Genomic DNA, 12,550 nt, shown 5'->3' on the forward strand with positions numbered 1-12,550 from the left:
AACTACGACACCCTTCCTCACTGTCTACCACACCACCGACTTTGGTGTCATCAGCAAATTTGCTAATCCACCCAACTATACCCTCATCCAGATCATTAATAAATATTACAAACAGCAGTGGCCCCAAAACAGATCCCTGAGGTACACCACTTGTAACCGCACTCCATGATGAATATTTACTATCAACCACCACCCTCTGTTTCCTATCCGCTAGCCAATTCCTGATCCAATTTCCTAGATCACCCCCAATCCCATACATCTGCATTTTCTGCAGAAGCCTACCATGGTGAACCTTATCAAACGCCTTACTAAAATCCATATATACCACGTCCACTGCCTTGCCCCCATCCACCTCCTTGGTCACTTTCTCAAAAAACTCAATAAGGTTAGTAAGGCACGACCTACCTGCCACAAAACCATGCTGACTATCACCTATCAATTCATTACTCTCCAAATAACTATAAATCCTATCCCTTATAATTTTTTCCAACATCTTGCCGACAACAGAAGTGAGACTCACCGGTCTATAATTCCCGGGGAAGTCTCTGTTCCCCTTCTTAAACAATGGGACAACATTCGCTAACCTCCAATCTTCTGGTACTATACCAGAGGCCAACGACGACCTGAAGATCAGAGCCAGAGGCTCTGCAATCACTTCTCTTGCCTCCCAGAGAATCCTTGGATAAATCCCATCCGGACCAGGGGATTTATCTATTTTCAGACCCTCCAGAATATCCTGCACATCCTCCTTATCAACTGTAATACTGTCTATTCTACTCCCCTGCAACCCAGTGTCCTCCTCAGCTATATTCATGTCCCCTTGCGTGAACACCGAAGAGAAATATTGGTTCAATGCTTCACCAATCTCCTCCGGTTCCACACATAACTTCCCTCTGCCATCTATAACTGGCCCTAAACTTGCCCTAACCAACCTTCTGTTCTTGACATACCTATAGAACGCCTTAGGATTCTCTTTAACCCTATCCGCCAAAGTCTTCTCATGTCCCCTTTTAGCCCTTCTAAGCTCGCTCTTCAACTCCCTCTTAGCCAATCTAAAGCTTTCTAGTGCACTACCCGAGTGCTCACGTCTCATCCGAACATAAGCCTCCTTTTTCTTTTTAACCAACAAAGAAACTTTTTTGGTGCACCACGGTTCCCTAGCCCTACCAATTCCTCCTTGCCTGACAGGGACATACCTATCACAGACTCGCAGTAGCTGCTCCTTGAAAAAACTCCACATGTCGGACGTTCCCAGTCCCTGTAATCTCCTAGTCCAACCTATGTTTCCTAATTCTCTCCTAATAGCCTCATAATTACCCTTCCCCCAGCTAAAACCACTGGCCCGAGGTTCATGCCTATCCCTTTCCATCACTAAGGTGAACGTAACCGAATTGTGGTCACTATCACCAAAATGCACACCAACTTCCAAGTCTAGCACCTGGTCTGGCTCATTTCCCAGCACCAGATCCAATATAGCCTCACCTCTAGTTGGCCTGTCTACATACTGAGTCAAAAAACCTTCCTGCACGCTTTGAACAAAAACTGACCCCTCTAACGAGCTAGAGCTATAACAATTCCAGTCAATATTAGTCAAGTTAAAATCCCCCATAACAATTGCCCTATTACTTTCACTCCTAAGCAGGATTGACTCCGCAATCCTTTCCTCAACCTCTCTAGAACTTTTATAGATCCATCCTCCTGATTTCCTGCCCACGGTGACCCACAAAATCCAACTCAGAGTACAAAAGCAAAGAAGTCAAGGTGAATCTTTATAAAACAGTGGGCCATCCTCAACTGGAGCATTGCATCCAGTTCTGGGTACTGTACTCACAGAAAGATGTGAAGGAATTGGCAAGGGTGCAGAAAAGATTTACAAGAATTGTTCTTAAGAGAGACTTCAGTAATGTGGATAGACTGAAGAAGTTTGAGTTGTTCTCCTTTAAGAAGAGATGGGTGAGAGGAGGTTTGATGGAACTGTTCAAAATCATGAGGATCCCTAACTGAGTAGATAGGAAGGAAACAGATTTAAAGTGGCAAAAGAACCAGAGATGAAATGCTGATAAATCTTCTACTCAGCGAGTTGTTAGGATCTGGAATGCGCTGTCTAAGTCAGTGGTGAAGTATTTTAATCATAGCTACAAGAAAGGAAATGGATAACCAACTGATCAGAGAAGATTTGCAGGGGAAAGAGGAAAAAGCAGCAGAGTGAGAAGAGCTGAGTCAGTCACAGAGAGCCAGCACAGACATGATGGGCCAAATGGCCTGCTTATGTGCTATAAACATTCTATGATTCTATACTAACTACTCCAGCATTTTGGTTGCTGGCCTCTCAACAACCATTAACCCATCTTCTACAAAGTTCCACGACATATCTCACCCTGCATTAATTTTTGATTTGTCACGCGTTAGTATAGTGAAAAGTATTATTTCTTGCGCGCTATACAGACAAAGCATACCGTTCATAGGGAAGGAAATGAGAGAGTGCGGATTGTAATGTTACAGACATAGCTAGGGTGTAGAGAAAGATCAACTTAATGAGAGGTAGTCCATTCAGAAGTCTCTTGGCAGCAGGGAAGAAGCTGTTCTTGAGTTGGTTGGTACGTGTCCTCAGAATTTTGTATCTTTCCCTTGATGGAAGGAGGTGGAAGAGGGTATGTCCGGGATGCATAGGGTCCGGAATTATGCTGGCTGCTTTTCCAAGGCAGCAGAAAGTGTAGACAGAGTGAATGGGTGGGAGGCAGGTTTGATTGATGGACTGGCCTTCGTTCACGACCCTTTGTAGTTTCTTGCAGTCTTGGACAGGGCAGGAGCCATACCAAGCTGTGATACAACCAGAAAGAATGCTTTCTATGGTGCATCTTTAAAAACTAGTGAGAGTCGTAGCAAATATGCCAAATTTCCTTTGTCTTCTGAGATAGTAGAGGCATTGGTGGGCTTTCTTAACTATAGCGTCGGCATGGAGGGACCAGGACAGGTTGTTGATGATCTTGAAGCTCTCGACCATTTCTACTTCGTCCCCATTGATGTAAACAGGGGCATGTTCTCCACTACGCTTCCTGAAGTCGATGACTATCTCTTTCATTTTGATGACAATGAGGGAGGGATTATCGTCGTCGCACCAGTTCACCAGATTCTCGTTCCTGTACTCTGTCTCGTCATTGTTTGAGATCCGATCCGCTATGGTGGTGTCGTCAGCAAACTTGAAAATCGAATTGGAGGGGAATTTGGCCACACAGTCATTGGTGTATGAGGAGTATAGTAAGGGTCTGAGAACACAGTCCTATGGGGCACCGGTGTTGAGGATGATCGTGGGGGAGGTGTTGTTGCCTATCCTTACTGATTACGGTCTGTGGGTTCAGAAGTTCAGGATCCAGTCGCAGAGGGAGGAGCAAGGCCAGAGTTTGGAGGTGAGTTTTGTGGGAATAATGAGGTTGAAGGCTGAGCTGTAGTCGACAAATAAGAGTCTTCGTTATTTAAGTGTTCCAAGGTTCAGTGCAGGGCCAGGGAGATGGCGTCTGCTGTGGACCTGTTGCGGCAATAAGTGAACCGTAGTGGATCCAAACAATCTGGGAGGCCGGAATTGATTCATGCCATGACTAACCTTTCGAAGCACTTCAAAATGATGGATGTCATTAAGGCATGCTGCCTGGCTTTTCTTCGGTACCAGGGGATGGTCGTCTTCTTGAAGCAGATAGGAACCTCGGATTGGTGTAAAGAGGGGTTGAAGATGTCTGCGAATATCTCTGCCAGCTGGTCTGTGCAGGACCTGAGTGCTCGTCCTAGGTACCTCATCTGGGCCAGTCGCTTTCTGCGGGTTGACTTTCGAGAAGGCTGCTCTGACGTCTTCAACAGTGACCTCAGGTACAGGTTCATCCGAGGCTTCCGGGGTGGAGGGGTGTTCTCACTGACTTCTTGCTTAAAACAGGCATAGAATGCATTGAACTCATCGGGGAGCGGTGCATTGGTGTCCGCAATTTTACATGCTTTCATCTTGTAGTCTGTTATGTCTGAAGTTTCTGCCACTCATTTGTCACTTAAGCCATTGCTGATTAGCATTACTTCCCTTCCCCTAACATAGAGAATTTAAAATCAATGTCTATCCTTCTCCCGTGCATAGCTGCTAATGCACTAATATGTATATTCAGCATCATTCTAAGAACTGAATGTCAAAAGACCAGCACATTTCAACAGATTAGTATCTTAAATATTATAATTAGAGGTTATATTTGAGAATATGAATAAATTGTTATGCAAACTCTTCAAATACAGAAACAGCATTCAGTAAGGCACCATTCGCACCTTAGGTCTACTACATTAACTGATCATACAATCAACCCCAATATGGACTATACTCCTGAGGAAAATGCCTGTTTAAATATTCCTTGAACTCTCGGTAATTGAGCAAAAATCCAGAATATTTATTAATTTACTGTTCAATCCACTTGACACACTCCCTTTCCTCTCTATCTAGACCTCCTCGGCAAGCAGCTCTAGAACTCTGGCACCCATTGAATATTTGAGCAACTAAGTCAATATTTATTTGTGTAAATTTCAAGTCCATTCGAGAGTTCTCAAGAGTACTTTCCTGGATTCTTTTGGAAGAAATAAATTGATCCAAAGTCTATTGTTTCTATTGGAACACCATTCTAAGTATTTTCTATCCTGTTAACAAGAGAATGCATGCTGGTCTCGTCAGTGATGCCCATACCTCATGATTTTTTTTAAATGATCCTTTGAGGCATGCTGAATCAATCCTGTATCTTCCACGTTTTCGTTCACTGTTCAATCCAAATCACCAGCAGCAATCTGGACAATCCATTTCTCTCAAAACGATGAACATTACCTCCTCCAAACAAAATATGTTCCTAATATAAACAAGTTCACATGTGCACTGGCATTCCTAAACAGAGATTTTCATTCTCATGGCATTAATCTGTGACCCAATTGGTAATATTCTTGTCTCTGAATCAGAATGTTGTGGACTCAAGTCACATCCAGGGGCTGGAAGCAGAAGTCAGGATTGTTTCTGGGTCCCAAAACTAACCCCAAAGGAAAACAATGACTCCTTGAAGTGCAAGGGGCACTCCTTTATTGGCATAGATACATGTTCTCTGTTCAATTAAGGACGGCAGCAGAGAAGACTGTGGAATAGCGGTATTGTCACTGGACGAGTAATCAAAGGCCAGGGCTCACTCTGGGGACATCGGTTCAAATCACACCATGGCAGCTGGTTCAATTAATAAATATGGAATATAAAGCTCGGCTCAGGAATGGTGACAATGAAACTATTGTCAATTATCATAAAAACTGTGCGGTGGAGATGCCAGCATTGGACTGGGATGGGCACAGTAAGAAGCCCCACAACACAAGATTAAAGCCCAACAGCTTATTTAGAATCACAAGTTTTCGGAGCATTGCTCCTTCATCAGGTGAGTGGAGGTAGGTTCACAAACACGACATCTATAGGCAAAGACACAACTGCAGGATAATTACAGATTGGAATGTGAAGAATGGTTGGAATGCAAGTCTTTACAGGTACAAACAGTGTGCGTCGAAAGAGAGATAATCACAGGTTAAAGAGGTGCGAATTGTCACAAGATGTGAATTGTCTCAAGCCAGAACTCATGCAACTCGGCCAACGTTGTCTACCTCATACACTGCAGGGAAGTATGTCCCAAGACGTGGTACATCGGCGAGACCATGCAGATGTTACAACAATGGATGAACAGACACTGCGCAACAATCACCAGGCAGAAGTGTTCCCTTCTGTCGGGTAGCACTTCAGCAGTCAAGGGCATTCAGTCTCCGATCTTCGGGTAAGCGTTCTCCAAGGCAGCCTTCAGGACAAATGGCAATACAGAATCGCCAAGGAGAAACTGATAGCCAAGTTCCGCATGCATGAGGACGGCCTCAACCGGGATCTTGGATTCATATCATCCACCATGCTGCCTGGGTTTGCAAAATCCTACTAACTGTCCTGATTTGAGACAATTCCCACCTCTTTAACTTGTGATTACCCCTCTCTCAACGCACACTGTTTGCACCTGGAGAGACTTGATTACCTGCAAAGACTCGCATTCCAACCATTCTTCACATTCCAATTTTTAATTGTCTTGCAATTGTGTCTTTGCCTATATATGCCATGTTTGTGAACCTACCTCCACTCACTTGATGAAAGAACAGCGCTCCGAAAGCTCGTGATTACAAATAAACTTGTTGGACTTTAACCTGTGAGCTATCATTAAAACTCATCTGGTTCACTAAGTTTCTCCAGAAAATTCCAATAACTGGTCCCAATAAAAATAGCCAAGGAACTGGCACATTGACTGGCAGTGGTAATTTTTAGCCCCACCCACCTCTGATGGGGGGAAAAATCCAGCCCAAGTCTAAAACATAAAAATCAAAACTAATGCGCCAGTGCAGTACTGATAGAGCATTGCACTATTGGAAGTGCCTTCTTTCAGATGAGATATTAAACTGAGGCCCTGCCAGGTAGACTTAAAAGAAGAGCAGGGGAATTATCGCTGTTTACTTGGTCAATATTTCCCCCTCAATCAACATCAATGGAACAGATTATCTGATGTCAATCACACTGCTGCTTGTAGGAACTTGTACAAACTATATTACAAACAGTAAATAAATTTCAAAAATACCTCTGGACTTTTGTGAACTTGAAAGTGTGAAATAAATACCAGTCATGCTTTTGTTCTTTTGAAAGAAGATACACATGCTCACAATGTTTCATTTTTCAAAGCACAACACAGCAGTTTTGTGTCTATGCTCTCTTGTATTTATTGTGGATATTTGGAATGCTGTTGCCTCTGTAATTTGTGCTAATAAAAATATAAATTCAGTCATTGCACCCCAACCAAGTTGCTAAGCACCTTGACACTATTTTCAAGGTGCATAAAAGTACACACTTCCAACAAGGGACATGGCACCTGCCAATTTAGACAATGTATTTACAAGATGATGACACTAATATTGCCATTATTTGCACTTATAATAAAGGAATTTTGATGATTTCAAATGTCATGGATTTGCTTGGTAACAAGACCCAGAATTTACAATGGGAATGATGGGATGTAATGTACCTAGCACCAAGGGCGACTCTGCTTGGCAACAGCAAGAGCTCACTCAAGGGGCTGATAAGATTCGTCCTTTTCCCCAGTATCGAGACTAGCAGACATCTAGATATGGTTAGGTATAAATAGTCACAGGAAGCAGTTTATCGAGATGGTGGAGAGATCAGGGGAGGTATACCATAGAATTCCTATAGTGGAGAAGGAGGCCATTCGACTCTCCAACTCTGCGAAAGAGCATGCCACCCAGGCCCACCCTTCCGCTCTATCTCCGTGGCTCTGCACATTTACCGTGGCTAATCTGCCAAACCTACACATCTTTGAATAGTATGGGGCAATTTAGCATGGCCAATGCACCTACCCTGCATACCTTTGGACTATGGGGGAAAACCCGGAGTACTGGGAAGAAACTCACACAGACATGGGGAAACATTCAAACTCCACACAGACAATCCCTCATGGTTGGAATTGAATCCAAGCCCTTGAGCTGTGAGGCAACAGTGCTAACCACTGCTAATTTTCAAGAGACAGGATGGAGGAGAGACAGAAGGCCCAATATCCGGTGATCATAATTGTCAACTCCTGCAGAAGCAGACAGGCCAGTTGAACATCTGACTGGAAGGCCAGTTTAACATCACATAGGAAAGCCAAGGTGTCCTTTTAAAGTCTTAAAACAAAACTAATGCAAAAACCTTTGTTAAGGCAATTTATCCATCTTCACTGAACCGGGCAAAGTTGCTTTCCAGACTGGATCATCCTTCTGGTATTGTGTGGTGTCTATAAATTGGATTTGACTCATAGATTTGTTTAAGGTGGATGTTGTTTGGGGAACAGGGAAGTCTTACTGAGTTCAGGTATCGGGGATATAGTTTGGAACAAGGGGTAATTCCTCGATAAAACTGTGTGCATGTGTATTACCCTGGTGTTTACATGCCTTATAGAATTATAGTCTTGCTCATGTGTATTTGTCTTTTCTTTCATTTAACAAATAGCTTTTAATAACTGGGCTTCTTATTCTCATGGATGGTTTCATGTGATTCCTCAGACCATTTGAAAAAAATAATATATACCACCACGAACCGGTGTCTCATGTTGAGATGCCCTCACAGATAACATCAACATGGTTTGTGACAACAGGATTCAGAACATACTCACATATAAACATCAAAACTATTCAGCTTACAGTTCAGTAAGTCTTGCATACCAATCTAATAACTAATTCTGTTTAATATGCGTCTCATTTTTATTTCACCCCTATATTTGTCTACCTTACAATTTATTCAGCTTTCTTTAATTAAATGTGTGAATTCTTTACGATGCAGAAAAATGCTGATCTCTATGGGCTTTGTCAAGGTCCCCCATAAGACATGGTATGAACAGTACTGACGACTCTTTCAGTCAAAAAGCGATTAACAAAAGTCAGACACCACGAGGACTTAAACTTCAGATTCAACATTGCAGAATTAACACAATAGCATAAGTTAATGCATTACTCTTTCACATGCAAATCTTTGAAATATTAACTTTTAAAAATAATTCCTGTGGCTAAGTTTTGTTTTCAATATTTCTCAAATACAATCTAATTGCAAACTTTATTGTAAAAAGATGGGAATCAGCACACTTTTCTTCATTATAGCTTAATTAACAAAACCCCTGACTGTTCATTCATTAACAGGCCAAATAATCCTACAAACATGCCATTAGCAAGTTTTTCATCAGCAGGTTCAGTTGCCTACTAAATTTTAGAGCTTTAAGACACGGGCACCCAGTTCTCATGTTAAATTTCTTTCTTGCATTATTGAAAAAAAAGTGCAGGTAATTGATAATGTAAATGATTAATTATTAACAGAGTTTAGCTCAGTTGTCTGGGCAGCTGATTAGTGATGGAGAGTGACGCCAACAGCATGGATTCAATTCCCGTACTGGCTGAGGTTCGGAAAGGCCCATCTTCTCTATTTTGCCCCTCACCTGAGGTGTGGTGATCCACAGGTTAAATCACCACCGGTCACCTCTCTCCCTCAAAGGATAGAACAGCCTATGGTCATCTGGGACAATCGCAGCTTTACCTTTAACATTTACAGAGTTTAATATGAATGGAGAAAAAGGAAGTAACAACAGAAAGCATTTTATCCGACAATTTCCCCAAAATACCTGAATAAAATAAATTACGAATATTGGAAATCTAAATAATAGTAGAAAATGTTGTTGACAGTTTGAAATTTTCTGATACATTACTTGACTGCAAGGAAAATGGAGAAAGTAGGTAGGTATAAGGTTAAAACTTGTATGACCCAGTTTTCACTGAGGTTGGGTCTTTAGTTGTTGCATTGGAGAAGACAGCCAAAATTGAATAGGATACGCCATATGCTTTCACAGTTGACAGTCAAAGACTTTCATGATGTAGAAAAAGACAACATACAGTGGTTGATGTGGTTCCTTGCATTCTTCTTGTATTTGTCATGCAGTAAAGATCATGGGCGGAAATCTCCCAAAAAAATTTCTACATGTTGAATTTGCGGGAAAACTGGACTAATTTGAGCTGGTTTTTTAAGTGGGCAATCACACTAGAATCTCTCCCACACTATGCAATGCAGAGGCCACCAACGTGAATATCATTAGATTTCAAGGGCCAGGGCCTATCAGCACAGCGGGATGGGAGAATCGCCCCCCATGTCTGCAATATCTCTCAAAGGAAAAACCATACTACCACTCTGGAAGAAGCTCCTTGGCTACTGGGAGGAAGCAGGTGAAGGGGGCCCTTGCAGCCGAGCTACAACTGACACACACCTCAGCTATAAAATGGTAAATGTACAACTGGTGCGCATCTTTGTGAGAATTTACTGCTTTCAAATGTGGAAACAGAGGAATCGGTTCACAATCAAAACAATGTATAAGTGAAACATCTAAATTAATGGCGGCAAATCAGGCCTTGTGGCTCAGAATTTTTCAATAATCCATCACCCAGCTCCAGAAGTGCTAAAGAGCCAACTGTGGTCAATAAAATTCTCCTTTAAAGTTCTGAATTGATAAATTAATTGTGGCATGATACTTCAAAGTAATGTGTTGGCCCGTTATTTAGCAAACAAATGATGTTCAAGATTAATGTACGCCACATTCCAATGGTACATTCTCAACTGTTAACATACCTTTAATTGAATGGGGGTGTCATGTAGACCTTCCACAATGGGGTAGAATCTTTCCCACTTCCTTAGTTCTCCTGCTGTAGTTATGGCTTCTAAAACATTTTCTAGGCTAAAAGAAAATTGAACACCAGTGTCAAATGCAAAAAAAATTAAACAAGTGCACCACTATGTATGCGGTATACGGTAATTAAATGAACTTTTCATCCTACCCATCAATTTGCTACCTCAGATAGCAACCAGCAATTTTTAATTGACATAGATAATTTTTAATGAATCAGCAAATGAAAGCTTTTGAAGGTGGGAGTACCATGTTTTAGGCCAGAGATGTAGTGGCTGGTTCACTCCATGTGTGAAGGAATCATTAAAGAAGAACAATACCTCAAAGGGACATACAGGGGGGAATTTTACCATTTTGAGTCTAAGTGCCGGATCTCGGCGTCAAATAGATCCGCGCCTGGAATCCTCTTTGCAGCGTGCCCATACGCGTTTTGCCAGCTCCGGCCCGATCCGCGCTGTGTGCGGGGCTTAGCGCTAGCAGACCGATCGGAGCTCTGAACTGCACATGCGCAGTTCGAAAAAAAATCTGACAGCGCGCCCGGGCGCGAAAAAAAAAAGCAGAAAGCGGAGAGAGCGGCTCTCTGATGTTCACCCTCTGGTCGGTAGGGGGAGGGGGTGTGACACATCATCCCTTGGGGGGTGGGGGGGGAGGAGAGGGGGTGTGACTGATCAACCCTTGGGGGAGTGGGGGTGTGTGTGTGTGTGTGACGCATCATCCCCTGGGGGGCGGGGGGAGTGTGACCGATCATTGGGGGGAGGGGGGGGGTTTGGTGGAGAGGGGTTGTGATATATCATCCCCTTGGGGGGGGGGGGGGGGGGAGGAGAAGGGATGTGACGAAGGGGGGGTGACCGATCATCCCCTGGGGGGGGTTCCGCTACCTGTCTGCGGCCGATCCTTCCTGGCACCATCACTGGTACACTACCAGCCACAGCCATCTCTCCTGCACCTGCAGAGAAGAGTAATCTGTGGCTGGTAGTGTACCAGTGATGGTGCCAGGAGGGATTCTCCTAATTATCTCTAATTGCAACGGGATCTTGATCAATTGGGCCAGTTGGCCGACAAATGGCAGATGGAGTTTAATTTAGACAAATGCGAGGTGATGCATTTTGGTAGATTCAACCAGGGCAGAACTTACTCAGTTAATGGTAGGGCGTTGGGGAGAGTTACAGAACAAAGAGATCTAGGGGTACATGTTCATAGCTCCTTGAAAGTGAAGTCACAGGTGGACAGAGTGGTGAAGAAGGCATTCGGCATGCTTGGTTTCATCGGTCAGAACATTGAATACAGGAGTTGGGACGTCTTGTTGAAGTTGTACAAGACATTGGTAAGGCCACACTTGGAATATTGTGTGCAATTCTGGTCACCCTATTATAGAAAGGATATTACTAAACTAAAAAGAGTGCAGAAAAGATTTACTAGGATGCTACCGGGACTTGATGGATTGAGTTATAAGGAGAGGCTGGATAGACTGGGACTTTTTTCTCTGGAGCATTGGAGGCTGAGGGGTGACCTTATAGAGGTCTATAAAATAATGAGGGGAATAGACAAGGTAGATAGTCAATATCGTTTCCCAAAGGTAGGAGAGTCTAAAACTAGAGGGCATAGGTTTAAGGTGAGAGGGGAGAGATACAAAAGTGTCCAGAGAGGCAGTTGTTTCACACAAAGGGTGGTGAGTGTCTGGAACAAGCTGCCAGAGATAGTAGTAGAGGCAGGTACAATTTTATCTTTTAAAAAGCATTTAGATAGTAACATGGGTACGATGGGTATAGAGGGATATGGGCCAAATGCGGGCAATTGGGATTAGCTTCGGGGTTTTAAAGAAAAAAGGGCGGCATGGACAAGTCGGGCCGAAGGGCCTGTTTCCATGCTGTAAACCTCGATGACTCTATGGGACATGTTTTAAACCTAAACAATGGGCAGCACGGTGGCACAGTGGTTAGCATTGCTGCCTCACAGCGCCAGGGACCCAGGTTCAATTCCGGCCTCGGGTGTCTGCCTGCGTGGAGTTTGCACATTCTCCCTGTGTGGATTTCCTCCGGGTGCTCTGGTTTCCTCCCACAGTCCAAAAATGTGCGGGTTAGGTTGATTGGCCAGGACAAATTGCCCCTTAACGTCAGGGGAATAGGAGAGTAAAATAAGTGGGGTTACGGGGATAGGACAGGACCTGGGTGGGATTGTTGTCAGTGCAGGCTCGATGGGACAAATGGCCTCCTTCTGCACTGTAGATTCTATCAGTCTATGATAACATTTGATTTTTACCTTGTAGA

At 43.4% G+C, this 12,550-nt stretch overlaps 1 protein-coding gene across 1 annotated transcript in view; it reads right to left on the bottom strand.

Annotated features, from left to right (window-relative positions):
- LOC144500017 (protein diaphanous homolog 3-like) overlaps positions 1 to 12,550 on the bottom strand; it is a 606,420-nt gene that overhangs the window by 440,237 nt on the left and 153,633 nt on the right. The window contains exon 9 of the mRNA XM_078222760.1: positions 10,229 to 10,334. Within this exon, the coding sequence (XP_078078886.1) occupies positions 10,229 to 10,334 (106 nt within the window). The remainder of the gene's footprint in view (positions 1 to 10,228; positions 10,335 to 12,550) is intronic.

The sequence above is a fragment of the Mustelus asterias genome, chromosome 10, assembly GCF_964213995.1.
Source record: "Mustelus asterias chromosome 10, sMusAst1.hap1.1, whole genome shotgun sequence".
Classification (NCBI taxonomy): Eukaryota; Metazoa; Chordata; class Chondrichthyes; order Carcharhiniformes; family Triakidae; genus Mustelus; species Mustelus asterias.